This window comes from Pseudochaenichthys georgianus, chromosome 13 (genome assembly GCF_902827115.2).
Source record: "Pseudochaenichthys georgianus chromosome 13, fPseGeo1.2, whole genome shotgun sequence".
NCBI classification, from domain to species: Eukaryota; Metazoa; Chordata; class Actinopteri; order Perciformes; family Channichthyidae; genus Pseudochaenichthys; species Pseudochaenichthys georgianus.
Window position 1 is genome coordinate 6856975 of NC_047515.1, and position 23923 is coordinate 6880897.

At 41.2% G+C, this 23923-nt stretch overlaps 1 protein-coding gene across 1 annotated transcript in view; it reads right to left on the bottom strand.

Annotated features, from left to right (window-relative positions):
- LOC117456936 (seizure protein 6 homolog) overlaps positions 1-23457 on the bottom strand; it is a 263764-nt gene extending 240307 nt beyond the window's left edge. Inside the window, 1 exon segment of the mRNA XM_071205276.1 lies at positions 23097-23457. Within this exon segment, the coding sequence (XP_071061377.1) occupies positions 23097-23169 (73 nt within the window). The 5' untranslated portion in view covers positions 23170-23457.
- Positions 23458-23923: the final 466 nt, after the last annotated feature.

The window sequence follows — 23923 nt, forward strand, 5'->3', positions numbered from 1 at the left end:
GACGATTTCATTTGAACGGGACGGTGCAAAACGTGAAGCATTCGGACTCAAGCAGACGGAAGGAATGAGGTATTTGCGGTCTACACTGACAGAGAAGAGACTGTCAAGTGTGGCTGTACTCAGCATTGAATCAAAACGCACTAAAGCTTTGGATCTTTATCAGTTTGTGAGGCGTTTTGCTGAAGAAGATGGTAATCGCCACATTCAGCTGTTATAGGCATGCCAACTTGATGCTCTGCTCACGGATGACTCGATGAGCATAAAAAACTGTTAAGATGATGGGGTCTGCCCCCAAAAAACTGTTTAAAGTCAAAATAAGACAGTGTGTAAAATGTCATTGCCCAGCCAAAAAAAAAGTAACCACTTTGATTTAACTAGGCCAGTAGGTAAGGACTTTCCACTGGATAATAACTGCAGCGATGTAGGCCTATATGTTTTAGCTGAATACATGTTTTTTAACCCTAACTGATGCAGTTAAGTTTAATGTTTGTTCTTTCTGATGTAAATAATAATAATAATAATGCATTTTATTTATGGGTGCCTTTCAAAGCTCTCAAGGACACCTTACAGAGCATAATTAAAGAAGAGCACACAGTAATACAAGACTTAAAAAATACTTAAAAACAACAATCAGTTTAGCAGAGATTAAGAAATGGAATACGCCAGTTTAAAAAGGTGTGTTTTCAGGCTGGATTTGAAGGTTGGGAGTGAGTCCATATTGCGGATGTCTTGTGGGAGAGAGTTCCAGAGACGGGGGGCAGAGTGGCTGAAGGCTCGTGACCCCATGGTGATCAGGCGGGCAGAAGGTACAGTGAGTTGGAAGGCAGAGGAGGATCGGAGAGTACGAGAGGGAGTGTAGATGTGAAGGAGCTCAGAGAGATATGGAGGTGCAAGAGTGTGAAGGGCCTTGAAGGTGAGGAGCAGCACTTTGAAGTCTATGCGCTGCTTAACGTGGAGCCAATGGAGTTGTTGGAGAACCGGAGTGATATGATTAATGAAAGGAGTTCTGGTGATGATACGGGCGGCTGAGTTTTGGACCTCTTGGAGCTTACGTAGGGATTTCTGAGGAAGACCAGAGAGGATGGAGTTGCAATAATCGATACGGGATGTAACCAGGGCGTGGACGAGGATGGCGGTGCTGTTGGGTGTGAGTGACGGGCGGAGGCGGTTAATATTGCGGAGGTGGAAGTAGGCAGATCGAGTGATGTTGTTGATGTGAGCTTCAAATGATAAGGTGCTGTCAAGGATGACACCCAGACTCTTAACTTGGGGGGAGGGTGAGACTGTGGAATTGTCAATAGTGAGGAAGAATTTGTCAGTTTTAGCCAGAGTGGACTTGGAGCCAACTAGAAGAAACTCGGTTTTATCACTGTTGAGTTTTCTGTTTCCAGTAAGCAGTCGGAAAGGGCAGTGGGGGGGAGAGTGGAAGTGGGTTTGGTGGAAAAATAGAGCTGGGTGTCATCCGCGTAGCAGTGAAATTGGATTGCGTATTTTCTGAAGATATGGCCGAGAGGTAGGAGGTAGATGATAAATAGGAGGGGGCCCAAGACAGAACCCTGAGGAACACCAGTGAAGACTGGATGGGTAAATTGATTATTTGAGTAAAGTCAAGGTTGTAACTGTTTGCAGTAAAGTTGTGGGGCGCTGAACTGTTCCTTTGATTCTTTTGATATATGATAGTAATTACTTGTCTTTCAAATTTGAAGGAGGGTGAGCAAGCATCTTGACGAACATTCATCATTAACTCCTCCAAAAAATATAGTTTATTTAATAATAACACTGAATATGTGAATCATAACAGTGATTGACAGCTGATAGGAATAATATGATTGTTAATAGTATCATATTCAGACAAACATCGATGAGACAGTTAATTAATGTACTTATTGCAGCAGTCTGTATAGATTTGGTTCCCCTGCTGGTCTAAGAGTGAAACAAACTCATTCTTTATACTCATTATTGACTTAAATGCTGCTTTCGATACAGTCGACCATGACATCCTGATCTCCCGCTTGGAAAAGTGGGTGGGCATTGAGGGAAAAGCCCTGGAATGGTTCAGGTCATATTTGAAGGACAGAACTTTCTCTGTCAGCCTTGGTGACTCCGAGTCATCCTCTGCTCCACTCCTGTATGGGGTCCCACAGGGCTCAGTATTAGGCCCCCTGCTATTCTCCCTCTATTTGCTCCCTCTTGGGTCCATTTTTAGAAAGCACGGCATCGCATTCCACTGCTATGCTGACGATAGCCAGATTTATGTCCCTCTAACAAAGAAGGAGGGTTACCTAATTAGCCCACTGCTAAAGTGCCTAGATGATATAAAGGCCTGGATGGCGTGCAACTTCCTTAAACTAAATGAAGGGAAAACAGAAGTAATGGTTTTTGGTAGCACCACTGACACCACTTCTGTAGACCTGGGTCCCTTGAATCAGTACACCAAGCTCACCGTTACGAACCTTGGTATGAAAATGGACCGTGAACTCAAACTTGAGAGTCAGATTAAGTCGGTGGTAAAAACAAGCTTTTATCACCTGAGGCAGCTAGCGAAAGTAAAACCTTTTCTCTCCAGACAGCAGTTTGAGACAGTAATCCATGCCTTTGTCACCACCCGACTGGACTACTGTAACTCTCTCTACATGGGGGTCAGTGGGTCCTCGCTCGCACGACTGCAGCGGGTGCAAAATGCTGCAGCAAGGCTCTTAACTGGCACACGGAAGTTTGACCACATTTCCCCTGTTTTAGCTTCTCTCCACTGGCTGCCAATTTATTTTAGGATCCATTTTAAAATTCTTTTATTTGCTTTTAAATCCCTAATTGGCATGACCCCACCATACCTTGCTGAGCTGCTACAGCATTACACGCCGAACCGCCCTCTCAGGTCAGCGGACCAACTGCTCCTGAATGTGCCTAAAACAAGATCAAAGCTCAGAGGGGACCGTTGCTTCTCTGTCGCGGCTCCCAAACTGTGGAACGCTCTGCCCCTGGAAATCAGACAGGCCTCCACACTGCCTGCTTTTAAATCGCTTCTTAAAACCTACCTCTTCTCCTTAGCGTTTTAACATTTGGCGTTTCAACATCTTTTAGAGTGTTGCTTTTTTGCATTTAAATTGTTTTTTGTTTTTACTTGTACTTTTTTTTGTTTTATGGTGTGTGAGCGGAGCTGTGTTTTATCTATTTGCCTGTACAGCACTTTGGTCTGGAGGTTTAAAGTGCTTTATAAATAAAGTTGTATTGTATTGTATTGTATTGTATTCAGTTATTGTTCAGTTAAAATTCCTTAAATGATGTCTGCCACCTTATAGGCTATAGTCGCTATGTAAGGATTTGCTGTTGTGCCACAATAATGTATCCTGATGTTATGGAGTTAAAATATAAATATTGTGGCTTTCCAAGTTAACATTAATTGATATGACTCCGATTAAATCAGCATATACTTCTGCCAGGGGATGCCACCCCTGAAATTCTCCTGCCACCCTCTTGCCACCCCATGAATATTTTTCTAGATCTGCCCCTGCACAGAGGGGACACATGTTTATGTATAAAACACATGCAAAAGTGGATTTTGCATAATAGCTGACCTTTAAAGCTTAATACAGTCATTCATGGTCCTCAGAGGATGAATTCAATAATGTTCATCTATTGTAGTGTCACCAGCATAAGTATTAATATGGATTTGATTTTCATCTATTCAACCTATTGGATGGATTAGCATAACCGCCCACACAAACACGCACCACCTCCCCTACCACGGCACCAATAGATCCGACACCTCTTACCCTTTTTTCCGTCAATTCATATGGCATTGTTTTGTGAGATTTTCAGCTCTCCTATCATCCACATTTTAAAGCAAATGGCTTGGCTTAGTGTGAACAAGCACCAGAGCAGCTGTGATCATCTGCAGAGCAAACTGTACTAATGAGACCATTACAGGGAAGCAGAAAGCCCCGGGCCTCAAACATGTCACCATGCCACATGTACTCTGCTCTAATCAACAAAATGCTGCCCAGTACACTTTATTCATCACATCTGAATGAGTGCTTTTCTTATAATACCGTTCTTCAACACTTTACTGTTATAACAGGGCCAAAATCAAGACGAAGCAGCAAGTAAATTACACAACCATAATCTGTACTGTTCTGGTTAACTAGCACTTTCACTGCTCTTGCTCACTTCTTCTTCTCTCATTGCTCACATATTCATCAAGAATTATGGCTTACCCTGAAAAGATATCAGCCAAGCTTGTCCAGCGCACTTATCTTTGGTTTCAAAAAGAGGACAAGAAACAAGGATTAAAATCACATGCCTTAACTGACCAGTGTTGTTTCTCTCATGGCCCAGTTCCAAACCGTCTCTCACAGCTGAAGCGGCTCTTTCTTTAAGGTGTAGGGTTTAAATACAGCGTTAAACTTTGAGACAAACCCCCTCGTCTTGGAAGAAACATGAACTAGTAACCGTGGTTTCGAATCAGCATCTCGTTGACAAAATATATTTATGAGCTGCTTAGTTTTAAAAATAATAACTTTAAAGATAAAAACTGAGCAATCAAAAGTCCATCGTTTCCTGACAAGACATGGGTAAATATGATCCCAAGTAAAACAATAAATAGACACAGTAACCTTAAAATTGTTACCGTGTATATGTGTGTTTTGTTTTGCGGAACTATTTGTGCACAGCATTTTTCATTTATGGTTATTTTTGCCTGTTTAAAGACGGACACAAATGCTATTGCACATGGTCAGGTTGGGCAGCTGATTAACCATAAGCCATCAGGAAGTGCGCCGGATGTTAAAGGTCACCTATCATGCTATTTTTAGGCAATAGTATAGGTCTCAGATATATAAAAATATATAAAAAACATGTCTATGAAGTGTTTTGCTCAAAATACCAAACAGATCACCCATTCTAGCCATGCCTCATATCCCTCTATTTCACTTCCTGTTTCAAAAGTGCTGATTTGGGGTATAAAGCTTTAAAAAAAAAAAAAATTGATGATAAAGAGGGGCGGAGCTTATGCCTGCTCATGCGGGAGATTCTTCCGTGATGAAACGCCATATCATGGATTATCAAGGATTCTTTCTGAAACAGTCTGGAGCTCAAAGGCTTTCTCTCTTGCCGGTTATACCACAAGGTGAGTTCCTTTTTACTTCCTGCTTCTTCACACACATGCTCTCCAGTACAGGTTAGCTCTGAGTGTTAGCGATGCTAATGTAAACACCGACCATATTACGTCCAAAACAGTCGGGTATTGTTTCTGATAGCAACGTTTCTGATAGTGCTGTGGGTCTGCATTGCCGATATGACGTCATATCCCCGGAAAACCCTGGTGCTCATGCTTTATGGGCCCAGATTCAGATACTTTTGCTTTCGATAGTTAGGCCATTTTGGCTTCATGCGCCACTGAGCAACTTTCACTGACATAAACAGAGATACACACAAAATGAGCAGCTTCCCTTGCTGCTGCCACTGAGCATCACACTATGACCCTCATCCCCTCCCTCATCCGCTTGCGGATGTCAAGCGGCAGTCTAACAGAGAGCCAAGCCTGTCAGAGTCCTAATCGCTGTGGAGAGGCCCTTGGCTCTGTATGCACAGCAGACGCCAGCCCCAATTACACAGGTGTATACAGGCTGCCAGTACATGGAGCAGAGCGGACAGCCCCACAAACACTGGTTCTGCTCCTCGGCGCTGGGTCGATGCTGGGACTTGGAGGCTGTGCAGCAGGTGACAGCGGGGACTGAAAATAAAGCCTGAGGAGGACGGATGATATGTTGACAGAGGAGGAAATAAGAGACGGTCGGGGGAAAGAGGAGCGGTTGATGCCCATCACAAACCTAACTTGTTAAAGCCGGAGTGTTGAGTTGTTTTCCCCGCGTAACATGTTGACAGTGAATAGGCGATGAGATGACGGCCGTATAGAGCTGAGACAGGGACTCAGTAAATAATTTCTAAGTATGTAAGCCAACAAGTTTTTCTTTTATTTAAAACATCAACATATATTCATAACCGTTAAAGCAATTTAAGGGATGTAGCAATATGCTGCAAGTAGCCAAAAACATACAAACCTCTTCTAAGTGTTGTGCATTTTAATACAACAGACCTAAAATAATAACAAATACACATTCTTAGTTATAGTACAGGCCTATCCACAACCCTGAAGATTCCTGCAGATTAGATAGTTGTTCAATATCATTCAAATAATATCACTGTTGTGTATATTATACATCGATATAGGTTGACTATGCTGAGATTATGTAAGTGTTTGCTATTCCCCAGTGGTAAATTGCTATCTTGTAGTTTCAACAAGTGATGGTGCCATAACTATAAGGCATGCTGGTAAAATACTGGAAGTCTGCAAGTATGTATCACAACACGTTTTTGACAACTATAGTTGTCTCACCATGTATTAGATATTCATTTTATTATACAGTCTTATAGCACATCATATTGAATCATACTCTGGGCGTTTTACCTATCTCCTGTGACTACATTGGGTTTTACAAAAGCTTTAGGATTTTATGGAACACAAGTTAGTGCCAAGATATGCCTGCAGATTAAGTGGCCTAGAGAATTGGTGCATTGTATAAACGGCCACTGTAAATAGAAACTACTGACCAACTTTTTATCAAACACTTTACCCAAAGAAGCCGCACCATTGGATTGGAAATCAGCATGTCCTCTTAAGAGTTACGTACAGTATGGTCGTACATGGTCCTCAGAGGATTCATTAAATAATGATCACTGTTTATCTTCAGTAGACCCTCCAGCAAGGGAAATAGTTTGGTATGGATTTCAAATGTACCGACTGCACCTATATGTAATAGCAATGGACGAAATGCAAGATTCAGCCCTGCCAGATACAATAGGAATAGATTAACTGACAGCCTTTTTGAATCCATTTTTAAAGGCAGGGGGTTCAAGTGAAGCGTTATCAAATTGAGTGTTTGATTTGATATATAGTGAATATATGTTGTTGACCACCATCCATCATATCCTCACTGTCTCGTGTCAATCAGTGGCAGTTACAGGCCTTACGAGCTGCATAATTCATGGGTATTATTCTGAAACAGGCAGTGAGGGAGCTGGCAGAGCGCCGTTTAGACCAAGACAAGGCTTCAAGCCCGACATCTCAGATTGGCCATTGATTTGTGAGAAATATCCCCAGGTGCCCCAGGTGTGATGTGGAGTGACAGCTGCTACATGACAGCCATCAATTAGCCCGCGCTAAGTATTAATGCAGCAGCTGGGAATGTGAGAATGATTGAGAATTAAAAAGCACATCTGTGAGCAGCATAGGATGTGGAGAATGTTCTATTGTCAGAACCAAATAAGGGCCATTCAACTCATTCTGCGTCACAGCGTGTTTTTCAAAGACCAGCACACCAGAGGAGCCGAAGTGATGTTCAAAGATGACAGGGTGTGGGATGTGAAGGTGACACATAAAGCAGGTGCAGCTCAAAGCACATCCCATTTGCAGCCTCTCTAATTGAACTAAGAGAGGCTCTGTCATGAAGAATCTCAAAGCGGGGAGGAGACAGAGATATTGTAAAGCAGATGAATGCAGCCTTCAGGAAAGCGGCTGATTGACAGAGAAAAGGGTAAACACTTCACAAGCACGCCGCTCGCTTCTGAGGGACTGTTATGCAAAGAGGGTGAGAGACGGAGGAAAGGGGAAATGAGAGTGCTCCACCCTCCGCCCCCTCAGCTCCTCTCAGGGGGTGTCAGAAGCTGTGTGTAAAGAACCCAGCGCCCCCATTTCCTGTGAGAGGGAGAAGCGCTGAATTTTGATAACACTCTTTTCCAATTGAGCGCTTCAAAGAGGAAAAGGCTTGGAGACAATTAGAATGAGAGCGTAGCCCCGCCACCCTGAATAGCCCTTGATGAGAGCAACGGGCGACTTTGGATAGGTTAATCAGCCGTAATCGGAAAGCAGGTGTTGAACACGCAACCTTACAATCCCCCACCTCAAATTATATGATCGCCACATTCTTTTAATTAAACACGGTGTCCTTTCCCGCTGTCTCCTCCTTATTCAAAAGCGTGAAGCAGCGCTGATTGCATCAGATCAGTGACACCGAGAACAAATTGCTTTTCTGCGGTGGCAGGGATGATGGAGGGTGTGTGTGTGTGTGTGTGTGTGTGTGTGTGTGTGTGTGTGTGTGTGTGTGTGTGTGTGTGTGTGTGTGTGTGTGTGTGTGTGTGTGTGTGTGTGTGTGTGTGTGTGTGTGTGTGTGTGTGTGTGTGTGGGGGGGGGGGGGGGGGGGGGGGTTGTGCTGGGGAAGGGTAATAGGGAGAGTGTTGCCTATCACAGGAGAGGCACAGTGGTGACTTTAATCTGAAGACGATACAAAAATGACTGTGCAAAACTCATCTTCTCAAGCCGTGGAGAAGAGATTTCAAGTTTCATTTTTAATGTATTAATATATTACAGTTCACAGACAGGTATCATGTGTGAAGTGCAAAAATTCTCATGTCACTAAAAGTCCTCTTGAAGTGAATCCAAGAATAATGTGACGTTTTTCAAAAAATATTATATTCTATGATAAAGAAACGTTATTTTTTGTACTTTTGTTATAATGTCTTCAGTAAGTGTGCTGTGAAATGATGATATTATTTCTTAAATGGCTAAAATTAAAAGCTGTTACCAGAACTAGCTCTTATAAAGCCACCCCCGCAGTTTCTCTGAAGTGTAATCCTCACTAATGGGGTGTGATCAAAATGTGATCAAGTTCATCAGTCTTTGGATGCAAATACAACTTTTTATCCTAGCCATTAACCTGGTTTTATAGAGAAAATGAAGGCGTTGTTATTCTCGAACAGAAACTTATAAAAAAACATCCTGAATGTCTGTTGCTCCATACTCCTGTCAACATGCTAACATACGGTCAATGACAAGTCTAGCATTGTGATGTTCAGCGGGTATCATGTTTACCATGTTCAATGTGATGTTAAAACTAAATAGTAATTTACATAAGTGCATTCAACCATGAAGCTATACTCTCAAATAAAGCAAGAATACTGCTGCAAGTACATTAGCTTTCAATAAGCCAAACCCCTTTAAATGCTACTGTATTGGATTCAAATGAGCCTACGTAAGGGCTACAGTACATACAGGAAAGAGATGTTTCCTTATTGGCCAAGCTGCATTCCAAACTGTGGGGTTTTCAGTCTGCGATGGAAGATGTCAGCATGCAAACCTTTGCTTATCAAGTGTTGATATGAGGGTCAATACGTTGTGCATGTCTTTGGTACACCAAGAAGATTCCACAGCAGTCTTGGCTCAAACAGTTCACAGCTTCATGTGATGCTTTGTGCTGTACAGAAACTATATGGACACAAGCAAACAGCCCGAAGAAATAATGAATGAATTGGTTTTCCTGACATGGCCGGGAGGAGCATGTAATGAATGAAGTCCACTCAGATTCCACGGTTAATCAATACCATCTCAGAGCGGCTAACAGGCTCAAACTGATGAGGCCTGTCTGTGATCAGAAAGACCTTTGGTTCTCACTTTTATTCATTTTAGTTTGAAAGACGGGATAGAATTGTTAGAAGGATACACTGATAAAAAACAAATTCCAAATGTGTTATCTTTGTTAGAGATGTCCCGATCCGATCACGTGATCGGCTCCGATCACGTGATTTTCAAAAAATCGGGGATCGGGAGAAAAAAATTGGGGATCGGGATTTTTTTTTTTTTTTTTTTTAATTTAATGTTACAAAACAAAAATGACCATGTTCACGTCTTAAAGTCATCCTGAGGACTTAGTTTTGGTTCAAAATTACACAACATCATGTATGTGTTGCTTCCTTTGGGCTTGTTTTCAGACCTGGTTGCTTATTCCTCTCAAAGCTGGCAACAGAGTGGGCGCAGTGTCTAATAGTAGCAGTAAGCTAACGAGAGGCTACGTTCAGCTGGTGACTCGGGAGTCGGGACAGAGAAAATGTCAGGAGTTTGGAAGTATTATAAAATTGAAAGCGAAGGCAGTGTAACAGCCAGATGCAATGTTTGCAAGGCAGAGGTTCCACGTGGTGGAAAGAACAGAGCTACGTTCAACACGACCAATCTAATACGCCACCTGAGAAACAAACACCAACAACAACACGGCGAGTACACAGCGGCCACTCAGGTAACGGCACTGAAACAACCGACACTTTCAGAGACTTTTAAAAGGAAAGAGAAACTGCCCCAGAACAGTGAAAAGGCCAAAAAATAACAGTCAAGATAGCTGAATTCATCGCGTTGGATGACCAGCCGTTATCTGTTACCTTTTTTTTTTCTCTTAATGCATTGCATAAAGATCGGATCGGGAAAAATCGGTATCGGCAGATTGTCAAAATCAAATGATCGGAATCGGATCGGGAGCAAAAAAAGGTGATCGGGACATCCCTAATCTTTGTTGGTATCATAATGTTAAAAATAATGTGCATGAAAAAGCAATTCACTCCTGTGATATACTTACACTTACTTCACTTAAAAACAGTGTTGTGACTATTATATGGGCAGCTTTTACCTGGATTTACCGGCTAAAAATTATATTACTTTCTAGACATTTAATTCATTTTAAATGTTTAAAACAAATTACTGACTATACGTGCATAACACACAGAGTGGGGGGCATAGGGGCCCACAGGTTGTTGTTGCCCCTTTGCCCCGAAATTGATAAATCAGGCCCTGCTTTCAACAACTCTAAAACACATTCATCTTGAATTTCCAACCGGTCAATACAATTGAACACTGGAATTGGTGTTCAGTTGAAAGAAACGTTGGCGCGTGCGTAACTTCACTTTACTACCACTGTGTGAACTGAGTTGTTGTCGGCCCAGTCCAGTCAGTCTTGCAGCAGCCATTAGTTTGAGGCAGAGCGCTGACAGTGATGACAGGCTGTGACAATGCGAGCGGGCCCCTGGAGGTGGGGGGGGGGGGGTGGGGCTCCGGAGGCATCGCTTGCTCTGGGTCAGCCAGGGCCAACCTATTTATCTGGGCAGTAATCTGAAGGAAAAAGGACAGGATGCCTGACCCCAGCACCTCGGGGACATCATCAAAACATTTCCTATTTCAGCTCCACCACACCACGCAGTGCTGCTGCTCTCACTCAGAACAGACTGTAACCAAAGAAAAAGCCCGACTTATGTATGTCATAGAGAAGATGTTTGTTTTTTCATTGTAGTGTAGGGCAGTTTTTCTAAGAAGGTTGCGTGGTGATTTTACACTGTTAAAGGGATAAAAACAAATATTCAGAATCCTTATCTTTAACAGTATGGTGATAATTAAAACATGTGGATGAAAAACTGGTTCATTGAAGCAAGGGATTACCTGAAGTCACCTATTATTAAAGGAGCCCTATTTTGCTCATTGTCAGGTTCATATTAGTATTGAGTGCCTTTACTGTGACATATTTCCATGCTTTAATGTCCAAAAAGCTCTTTATTCTTCTCAATTTTAAATATTGTGGGTGCTGTAGATTGCAGCTTAGCCAAAAGTAATGTGTTTATCACAGTAATCCCAACATTTCCATATCACACTCATTAGATTTCTGATGGCACTCATAAGTGAGAATAAGCCTCACACCTTACAAAATGTTTTCATAAAAGTGAAAGGAAGAAATAGAAAATCAAAAAAGCTCTTTATCTTTCTCATACTGCCTGTGCTGCATTACCTCTTTTCACCCTCTGTCTGAAACCAGAGCCCAGTCTGATCTGATTGGTTAGCTGGCAGCTCTGTTGTGAATGGTAAAGGGCTAAGAGATGTCCGGACCCTTAGTCAATGACCTACAATGTGTTGGAGTGCTAGCCAATAGAAGTGCGCGTGGTACGTAGTGATGTCACTATGTCGCACAGGTAAACACATTTTCCAATCGCAATTGTTAAGGACCATAACAATTATTTACATGTTTCATCCACCAGGCCGAATTGACCATATTAGCAAAGTCTTCAGTTGAGTAGCAGTTCAGTGCAGTTCTGAGTTTTTTGGGTCCAAATCCCTACATGTCTTGTAGTGCTACGCACACCACATCTTTTCGACAAAAAACAAAAGGTTACTTGCCAGACCAAAATTCAACACTAAGGTCATGAAATAAAGACTGAATCATCACCATGACAACAGTGCCAGCAGATGTGAAGGCTCTGTGGCTGAAATATCTGGAAAACTTCCAGTATAGAACGGTGTGCCTACTGGATATTATAAACTATACATTTTCCATTTCCAAGGCCATGGACTGCAGACATTGCCTTTTCTTTGTACGTCAGCAGGTTTCAAACACATGACAAATATCTTGAAATAGATGGCATACAGTAGGAGAGTGTTGCAGATATATAATAACAATTTTGATGCAGTTCTCACATCTTGGTGCTATCTAATGATAAAACAATGTAAAAACAAAAACAAAAGAAAACCTTTCACTCGGATTCATAAAATACTCATGTAGTTGGCTATTTTTCGTAACCTGTTATTGTTAAGTCATGTTTATCTGGAAATTATTTAGCTTCCATCTTGTCCTATTGTATGGTGGCCGACAGGTGCAAATGCATTACAATTAGGGATGTCCCGAATACCATTTTTCGGGCTCCGGATATTCGGTAGTAATCAGCAGCGAATATTCAAATATTCAGCCCGCGCGGTATTAACACGTGTATTTCGGTTTATTCATGGCATTCATTGTGTTATTCTACAGCAGGCTATTGTTGTTTTATAGTTATTTGTTAACGTATCCCTATTGGTGTTCTTTGAAATTGAAAAGGATATCACATTGTACTTTTGTTGCAGTTGTATATGTCTTAAGTGTAATTTGGCTTGGCTTCCTATTTTGTATGGACATGCTTTTATTTTGAAGGAGAGTTAGCGCTGTTGACAGGAAGTTGTTGTTGCTATGGAAACAACGTGACGGAGATTAACGGAGAAAAAGTAATATAATAATATCTACATATAAAGACGGAGAAAATAAACGATAAAGTTTATGGTTAAGTGTTAGCACCCCCCGAAGAGGCACAAGCTCTTACGTTGATATTGGAGTTTTCAATACATTAAAAAAAACGGGGGGAAAAAACGAATATCCGAATAACGAAATTGAAACCCGAATAGTACTCCAACGAACGAATATTCGGATAATCGGATATTCGGGTACAGTCCTGATTACAATGGCCCAACACATTTGGAAACATGCTGCAGTTACAAAGAAACGCTAAATAAAAAACACATGGAAATGAAGAAACATCTTCATCCACTCAACAACACATGCACATCATTTAGAAAACATTCACCAAATTGACGAAGCATGCACAGTCAGGAAAACTAAAAAGTGATGCACACAGCTGGGACCATGTTATCACTGATGACAATCATTATTATTAAGACGCAATATCGGAATTTATAAAATAGATTTTTAAATGAATGTCTGGGAAAGTATCCTTAAAGGACGTCAAAGCTTAAGCAAAGACTTGGTTGTTCTGAGTCCAATACAGTACTGCATGCTACATGGGTCTGACATATGTTTAACCCTGAGAAGAACGACTGCATTATGTATGCACAATGCCTCAGGTTCAAAGGGTTAATCATATTTCCAAAAACGGCTTAACACACGTGAAGCGGAGGGCAGGCGCTGCAGCTTTGTAGCGTGTCTTAAGGTAACGTGTTATTTGATGCTATGTGTAGTGTGCTGTGTGAACTTGGATTTGAAAGAAAAGCATGACACCTAATATTTTCCCATCATATGTTATAAATAATTAATCATGTTCTCTTCACAGCGGAACATTTTCCAGAGCATGTTTTTCTTTTCAAAACCAATCATTTGTACCTCACCATTTTCAGTATAAACATCACCATGCAGAAAGTGTAAATGTGCTCCGAGTGAGCAGCATGTCCGCTTGTATGACTGTTGAGTTTCATGCAGATTCATATGAGAGGCTAACAGAGCAGGAAAGTCACGGTGTTGGCAGTCCATACAAATCTATGTTCATCCACGACAGAGATGAATAGAAACAAAGGCTGCGTGGAGAGCCGGAAAAGAAAGATATTCAAAATAGGAAACACAATGCTTTAGAAGATGACAATATTTAATATACAATATCTGTGATTCATAATAATTGTGATTTCATATGCAGCACAATATTCCCCCTGGTAAAAGCTGAAGCTTAAAGCAGAATTTGTATATTGCAGAATCCTGCTGGGAGACTGTCCGCCTTCCAGAGGTCAGAGGTCGAGGACAGCTAAAGACCCCTGTAGCCCGCAGCGGGCCAAAAAAAGGACAGACCGTCTAACCTCTGCCACGCTGCTTCCGTCAAGATACTTCATTATTTCAAGCTCTGTAAACATTTTAAATATATTTACCCTAATAATATATATTTTTTAATACACTTAAATAAAACATGGAATGTATTTGCATGTGATTTAATGGATTTATTACTGTATAAATCCATTCCCATGGTCCAACTTAAACTATGTAAATTGGATCAACTTCATGTATTGGTATTCTTTGACTACTGTACATACGACTTTATCAGTTCTGATCCAACCTTAAACCAATATTTCTAATCAACCCTTAATAAGTTAAGTGGAATAACATCAGTAAATGAAGTTGGGCCCAAGCATTATTAATAAGCTGAATTACCATAACGAATACATGAATTGACCCAACCCAAGTTAGTTAAGTTGGATGATGTTGAAAAAGAGTCATTTCATGGAGTGGAGGAGTGAATCCTAAAACCCCGGAAATGAGTTGACATTTGAACAACTCTGGTTTCCTTGTCTCAATACGTCAGTAATTACCCTATACTTTGAATATATATGTAAAAACATTGGTTACTATAGTAACAAGTGACTGAATGAGACCATTCAACATCAGGTCTTCCGTTGGCTTTGCCGTATGGACCTATGAGTCATGTTTGTTTAAAGCAGGGGTGCCCAACCTTTTTTGAACCGAGAGCTACTTTTAAAGTTGCCAGTCTGAGAGATCTACCAGTCCAAATAGAGAGGCATTACTGACAGCCTACTACCAGGTAAATACACACTTCTACTTGTATACAACTGACCTTTGTACAATTAATACTTCATAAAATACTGCAGATCCTTTATCTTACCTCTTTCTAATCTACACACATACAAGTATTTAACTGAAGTTACACAACAGTGTTGTTGAGACAGAGTTGGAGTTTATGCACACGTCACTACAGTGGGTAATGTTTTCAAGAAACATTGAACAGTGCTGCCACATATGACACAGGAAAAAAGAAAAGACTCTGAACCCTTTCTTTGCCATTATATACAAATAGTGTTGCTACAAAAGTATAAATTAGGCTCACTAATAAGACAACTCAGATCTGAAGCTACACAGGAATCTGCTGCCAAAGTGCAATAAAAGAGACAAAATTAATAAAATCAAACCCTTTTTTTTGTTAAAGTATACAAATAAATGCCTTTAAAATAGGATGCAAGCAACACTAGTTTCTTAACCTGAATTGATAATAGACTATAATCAATTTAAGTTTGCATTATTATTCCATTTTGTACAATAATTATAATGAATAAGTTCAAACAAACTAAAACTTACAGCTGATTAATAACGGTATACAACTTGAGTTTTTATTATATCAAAAACCTGAAATGCTACTGTTATTTTTACTGTCCCCAAAAAGCGCGTCGGCAGCCTCCAGGAATGCTTCTTTCACAACTTTGCCGTCTTTGAAAGACTTCATGTGTTTCACAAGAACGTGACTGACACGATAAGATGCTATGGTAGCAGCCTTGCTTGCTCTTGTTGTTGCGCCTGGTGAAAATGGACTGCTGTGAATTTAGCTGTCCTTTCAGGCCCCTCCCCTTTTGGGAGCGTAGGGCAGAACTAGGAGGGAATTCCGTCTCGTAGCGTTTGTGCACTGTTTTGAAATTCTTTCACACACACATACGGGTATTGGGCCGAGTGCGACACCGTACTTCCGGTATGCGCCATTTCACGCGAGGTGCAAGCAGAATATCATAGTCTATTGCCTTAATCAATATCTAGTCAACTCTAAAATACCACATAAATGCATTGGCATGATAATATTATTGTGACAAGTGGGGCATTCACCTGGTGTTTCCAGAAATTAGACGTAGATGCAGCCAAAATCGACGAAGGCCACTTTCAAGGTTCGTTTTTCCATATATCTGCAGGCAGTCTGTAAGGGCAATCCGACAACCCACACAGCTCTAGTTTACGCTGGTAACGACCGAGAGCACACCCCTCAAGTCCGGAGATGTAATCCGAAGACATGCAGCGATTTCTTCGGTCGTTAATTCAGAAAAAAAAACTAGTGCGCTCTGCCTGGCTACGTTAGCTAGCTGTTTATATTTGCACCTCCAGGATATTTGCACCTCCAGGAAAATGGCGTATTTATATATATATGGCGCGCGTTGCATTGTGGGTAGCTCGTGACGTCACTGTGTGTGAAAGAATGCCGCTCCTAAATTACCCTTCTTCGATAAAGCCACGCTCGCATTGCAGATGAGACAGATGGACTTTGAATTGGAATACAACAATAATCATCCTCCCACTCGGAGTGAAAATTATATATTTTGGCCTTTTTTACTTCTTGCGGTCTTGTGTGTGTGCGGACTGTCACTCCTGTTGACACGGACAACGTCAGCGAAATAGTGCCCACTGCCCACCAGCCACGCCCCGAGACATGGCGTCACGCTGGCCAATCACAAAGCTTTGATGCGTTCAAGTGCATTATTCTTGCACAGGAAGATTATGTTATAGGACATTAACGATACAACCGAATATTGTTGTTCTATTTTTAGACACATCTCGCGATCGACTGGGAATCTCCCCGCGATCGACTGGTTGGGCACCCCTGGTTTAAAGCTTACTTTTGTATTTCTGTCAATTGCATTTAGGCTCCAGAAATCATCAAAGGTGTAAATATGTGGAGAGCTTTCTGCTGAACAAAACATGTACCAAAAAGGTTTGTTTACAGCAGATCTTCTTTTCTGCAATTTGACAGCATCCAATGGAAAGTTCCCATTCATTTGTGTAAATGAAAATATGTCATTACTGCACCACTTTTCCTGAGGTGTTAGTTACATATCCTTAAAAGATGTATGGAATGTTTTGCGAGTTAAGCTCTTAAACACTACATGGAGCATTAAGTAGTGACAGTGAGGCGCTCTGAATCATAGATGAAGGAGCCGCGGGGTCTGCTGATTACTGGCTATTGTATTAGACTCATGTTAACGGAGCTGATGAATGATGAACACTGGACAGTACTGTACATCTAAACATGTAGGGGGAGAGGCTTAAAGATATGATGCACGTTGTCTGAACAGAGGGGTTGATACAACATCTGAAAAGCTGTGTCACGGATGAAGGTACAACTAAGTATTGTCACATTATTTTCAAGATACCAATGTTTATGGTGAAAGCAAACATGGTTGAGTTAATATGTCTACATTATACAGGCGGCTGAGAGAATGGATGTAATAGAGACACTATTAAAAATCACATTCCAATCAGGGTTTCATATCTGTACTTCCCTCAGCATAGGGATCATATATCTCTAATCCAGATATTGGAGCAATGTGAGTAAAACATGATGTGTATTGACTCCACAGCGTTAATGTTGCTGTTTCTCAGGGGTCCGTATTGGGCCTGGAGATGACTAATGTTATGTGTATTGATTTGTTCATGTTGTCAGACAATCTGTTTGTTATTTACTTGTCAAAAATATGTTGGAACCATTATACTATCCTGACATTTGACATGGGTTCTAACTAATGGGTCCATAAATGGTTAATAAATCATGTACTGTGTATCAATTTGAGCACAGTTATACATGAATATCTTGCTGTGGATGTCACTAAAAAATGTGTATTTAAAAAGGTATAGGTCAGGGGTGTCAAACTCAAGGCCCGGGGGCCAAATCTGGCCCCTGACTTCATTTGCTGTAGCCCCACAAGAGCTTGCAAAGAATATTATAAGTTTATTATATGGTTACATGATGATATACAGAAGCACGTTGTCCATAAACTACATGTCCCACAATGCATCTCAAATTAGACTTTTTTCTCAAAATTTGACTTTTTTTCTTCTAAATATGCTTTTTTTTCTTAGAATGTGCCCTTTTCTCAGAATTTGACTCTTTTTTTTAAATGTCACTTCTGTTTTTTGATTTTGACTTTTTTTTCAGAATTTGGCTTTTCTTTTTAAATCATTTTGTGACATGCACACTGAAGAGACTTGCAATTATTTGCCCCAGACTTTGGCTCCGAAAATTATCCAATGCAGAGGCAATAATGTAATATAATACATTATTTTATATATATATTTATACATGTCTTTTTATATAGTCTTAAAGTTACAACCGGCCCTTTGAGTGCAGCCATATGCTGATGTGGCCCGCGATTAAATTGAGTTTGACACCCCTGGTGTAAGTGATTAGATATCTGATGGATTTGTCAGAATATGTATTGTAATATAAATGTTGGCACTGAAGGGGGGCTTAATGACCCTTTTCAGAGGGTCAGAGGAAGAGTCAAACTGTGTAAACAGGAGGAAATAACACGAGCTTTTCTCGTGAGCATTCATTGTTTTCATTTTTTCGATCATGTGATATCTGTGCTCGTAATTTCACAACCACACGTACAGTATACAATAAAGTGATTGAAAAAATGGAATGAACTGAATTTAAATAAGAATTGTTTAAAGTTCTGGTGTGTCCATCCATCCATCCATCTTCTCCCGCTTATCCGTGGTCGGGTCGCGGGGGTAGCAGTTCCAGCCAACACATCCTCACTCCCAGGTCGGCCTATGTTGACGTTATGTCAAGTCCCCTGCCGGCTTTTTCCAACGCAAGGGGGGGGGCCTTAGCGTCCATTTTCAACGCAAGGGGGGGGGCCTTAGCGTCCATTTTCAACGCAAGGGGGGGGGCCTTAGCGTCCATTTTCAGCTTTCCGGGATGTCCATGTGCTTCTATGGACGCTCATGGAAGCACGGCATTCATTTGTGTCGACTGCAATGTGAGCGTCCATTCTCATTGGATAGCGGAGAATTGTACACCTGGAAGTAAATATTCCCCTTACTGACGATTGATTTTACAGTGATATCTGCACTACTCATCGACTAAAAAACACCAGATTATCCTTGTTAATTACACAACATTGATTGGTTTAAATTGTGTGCAATGCTTTTGTATTTTTCCCCTTCGATTCGGAGAAACAAATCTTTTTTCGGAGTAAATGATGGCAGAAGACACTACACTACCCAGAATCCCCAGCTATCATTTCTCCCTGCAGAAAAAGAAAACATGGCCGAACTTCGTTTTATTCTGGGTGTAAAATGCCTATTTTAAAGTTAGTTTGGCCATTAAAATGCGTTTTGATGTCATTTGATGCGAGAAATATGAGTTGTTATTTCAGATTATGTGTGCAGTGGATGTACATGATCTTTAGTTTGCTAGTTATTACGAAGATTACTTCAGGAAATTGCGTCCAACGTTTTCATTGTTACCAAGGTGGTTGCTAGGGACGCTGCTATCGATATTATTTCTGTTATGTTGTGTAACTGTTTAATGGTGTTATCTTTATTGCTACCCCCTTCCCCGTCAATGTATAGTGTTGGTCCACAGCGCAAACATATTAGTTAACAAAATCCGCATCTAAAGATACGTTATTTCCCCCTGTGCAATTCCAGTCTCACATCTCACAGCACATCGTCATTAACAAATACCGGAAACAGACCGAAAACATTTAAAGAAAAGAAAATAATACCTTATTCCGAGTGTGCTTGCTTTTCTCTTTGAAAGTCATCACATAAAGGCATTGTAATACACGGTTCGGCTGCATTAAATATTACATATCTGCCGTAGTTCTGTATTTATAGCCCTGATGAGAAGACAAACATGAGGAACTGAAAACGTGACGTGGATCATAAATATATCAGCCATTAAACAACATCTTACATTTCTTTTCACACAATACGTCTCCTTGCCGTATCAACACTAATTCGGCTCACTTTTATATTTGATCCAATTGGTAGATAGGCTGTATTTACACCATAAAGGTGCACAGATGATATAAAGAGACACCTGGTGGTTAAAGCATGTTATTGAATTTCATTATTTTTATTATTAGATATTAATAGGATCCCTATAAAGTATATTCATTACTCGTTATTCTCTACTAATTGTTAATTAAAGACTGTATATAATGACTATTTTGCACATCCCGTTCAAGATTTCAAGATGTTCTAAGGTTTATTGACATATCTTATAGGCCTACACAACTATGGTGTAGTTCTGCACTGAATGAAAAACTTGGGTTGCAGGTTCCTCAATAGTGCATTACAAGACATCTATCAATATGTGTGCATACCTCCAGCAATGTTAACTATGTTGAAGCACTTATTTTAACTGATATTATACATAATGTATTATACTCTTATGATGTATGCAGATATTTCATCTCCGGCCTTGTCAGGTATTGAACAATCAATAAATAAAGAACACAGAATTGTTAAATATAAAACACAGAATTTGTGTGATTATACTAAATGATTTTCAAATAAACACCACTGCATATTTAACTGTTACACATGCTGATGTAACGCAAATGTTCCAACTTGGGATCAATAAAGTATATCTTATCTTAAGCTGATCGATGGCTACTGCCATATTTGAAAAATGTGCCTCTGAACCTTGACAAGTGCATGTTTCAGGCTTATCAATTAATGTAATGTAATGTAATGTTATCAATTAACAACAGGAGGGGTCACAAACATAAGTCCAGGGGGACGCGGTGGACCCGTTCAAATCCAGTTTTGAACAGTCTGCCATGGTTCCATCCCATTTCAAGTGCTGTTCGAGGCTCGGTAACCCTCGGAGCACACTCTCCAATCACAGAGCTTGAGGACTATCACGGGGTTTGTCAAACAGAGCACATGGTGTAGTCCAAACGATAGCTGGGGATTCTGGGTAGTGTAGTGTCTTCATTGCCTTTAAGGGCAGTTGACACAAATGAATGCCGTTCCATGAGCGTCCATAGAAGCACATGGACATCCCGGAAAGCTGAAAATGGACGCTAAGGGCCCCCCCCTTGCGTTGAAAATGGACGCTAAGGCCCCCCCCTCGCGTTGAAAATGGACGCTAAGGCCCCCCCCCTTGCGTTGGAAAAAGCCGGCAGGGGACTTGACATAACGTCAACATAGGCCGACCTGGGAGTGAGGATGTGTTGTTCCAGCAGAGAGCCCCAAACTTTCTTTTCCCTGGCGACATCAACCAGCTCTGACTGGGGGATCCCAAGGCGCTACCAGGCCAGCGAAGAGATATAATCCCTCCACCTGGTCCTAGGTCTACCCCTTGGTCTCTTCCCAGCTGGACGTGCCTGGAACACCTCCCTAGGGAGGCGCCCAGGTGGCATCCTAACTAGGTGCCCGAACCACCTCAACTGGCTCCTTTCGACGCGAAGGAGGAGCGGCTCAACTCCGAGTCCCTCCCTGATGACCGATCTTCTCACCTTATCCCTAAGGGAGACACCAGCCACCCTGCGGAGAAAACCCATCTCGGCCGCTTGTATCCGCGATCTCGTTCTTTCTGGTTTGTGTGTGTAAATATTGTTCTTTCTTTTCACTCTTTTTTTCAGCATCTTCCTAGACTAGAAACAAATACTCGAAATTGAAGTGAAGATATACATATTGCATTTATTTATTAAGTGGGCCTTCTTGAAACTTTATTTTCCCAAATCCCGACTGTAAACTGGTTACTAATTATATACAGAGCTACATACTAACTGTTGTAGTGTTCTGTTTTGCAGAGTATACAATCAAAAAAATGATTTCAACTGAAAATTCATAATTTCTCAGAACGCACAAAGAGAAGATTTCATACTTTTCAATACATTTGTTCGGATGTTTGTTGGAAATGTCCCCCACAGCTTCTCTATTCCCCTTTGTGTTTCAATTGCCGTTAATAAGATGAAGCAAAAAAAGCTTTCTTCCTGACAGGCAGCTGGCCTTATCGTGACGCACATATTACTGTCTCCACACACGACATTCTTTATATGTCATAGAATATAGCCCGGTAAAATATGTTTTAACATTTCTTAACAAAACTGCACAGGATTTCCACTTAATTTCCATCTTAACACAATGTTCATGTTTTCCTTGGAATGTTACATGATGTGTCTTCACGTAAGCCCTGTATGTATCGTGGTGCATCAACACACTCCTTATCTTTGCAAGAGCACATGGCAATAAAAGTGACTCTGATGCTTTGCCTGTGTGTTACACAGTTTAAAAGTAATATATATATATATATACATATATTTATATATACGTGCGTATTGAACTGATAATAATTGTAGTAACTGTAACATATGCAAGAATTAAAGAATGAAAATAATTAAACATGTGTTTTAAATGTACTGTTTTTGTGGGAACACACTAGAATGGACTCAATAATAATCTCTGGGATTTCATTTGAAGTATAAAGTGAGTGATTGGTCAGATTGCTGCACCTATCAGGGAGACCACTCTCTAACATCACCCATGTTTTGTAGCCTTCTCTATTTTGTCAGGGGAGATGCATAATGCATGGAGGCTGCGAAAAACACTATCAGCTTTTCCACTATTGTGACAGGAGCACCAGGAGGTAGGCTGCATTCATTTGGAGCACTTCTAGTTTTTTCCCCAAGGCTAGATAAAGACATTTCTATCAGCCAGTTTGCCAACTTGAGTTTCCGTCTTCCTGAAAATGGAAAACTTAAGGGCAAGGATAAAGAAGCTGCAGAGGAATCATAAAATAAGTTTGAACTGTTATTAGACAGGGATTTTGATTGTCTAAGATGTGTTCGGACTTTAAAAGGCTTTGAGGATATAAGCTTTGCATTCATGATTTGACCGAAGTGTAACAAAACAGCGCCTTTCTGTCAGTGTGTCCGTCACATTACGGAGTGTGTGAGGAGCATCGGTGTGAGCACATGGAGGGACTGACAAAAGAAAGAAACAACTGGAAGATTCCCGGGCCACAATAAGACTTACATCCGCAACAAAAACACCTCATTCAGCAATATGAGGCAAAGCTCGTCTTAACACTCAAAAATGCAAAAACGTGGAGTAAATATGTGTGCAAATTCTTACCTTCAGCGCCAACGTCCGTCACCGCCGCCACACACACAAGCAGGAGAGGGAGATAATCTCTGATCGCGTTCATTCTCAACCGTTTCCCAGGTTTGCGTTTCTCGAGCTTTTAGTATAGTGAACGTCCTTGAGATCAACACTATTCCTCCGGAGGACTGAAGCACTGAGAGCTCCGCCGAACAGCGACTGCACGCACGAAGAAGAACGCGCTCCTATCGGTCACTTCAGCCCGGGCTCGCTGTCTGGCTCCACTCATTGACCGAGGCGATGATGGGCTTTCAGTGTCGCGCTGCCACTGTGACTGCAGACTGCACAGACCTCACACTGTCCTGACTGGATGACTGGAGCCTGTGGACTGCTGTCTGTGCTGGCCCGCTCTGAGTTCTGCTCCGCCGCCTGCCTTCAGCACCGCGGACAGCTACTAGCGTTGGCCAATGGAACACACGAGAAGCAACGAAGTTCCAAGTTTGGGACGTTCCAAACTGACTCTTTCAATACGCACTTGTTTTGTTCAGTCTCTCTAAATAACCCTTACCCATATAGGATTAATGTTTGTTATTTTTGAGAAATGAAAAATGGCGTTGAAGAGTTTCTTCACTTCTTGAAAAAAGGACTCACTTCTGGCCTGTTTTTTCATATGTTCCCTATCCGTGCAGCCATGGAATGGCAATAACTTTACCAGTGGTGAAAGAAGTACTTTTTACACTAAATTACATTACATGTCATTTAGAGGAGGCGTGTGGTGCAGTGGGTTAGTGCGTTGGTGCTCGGATCAGGGGGTCAAACCCCACTGCAGTCAGCATGTCGTTGTGTCCCTGAGACACTTC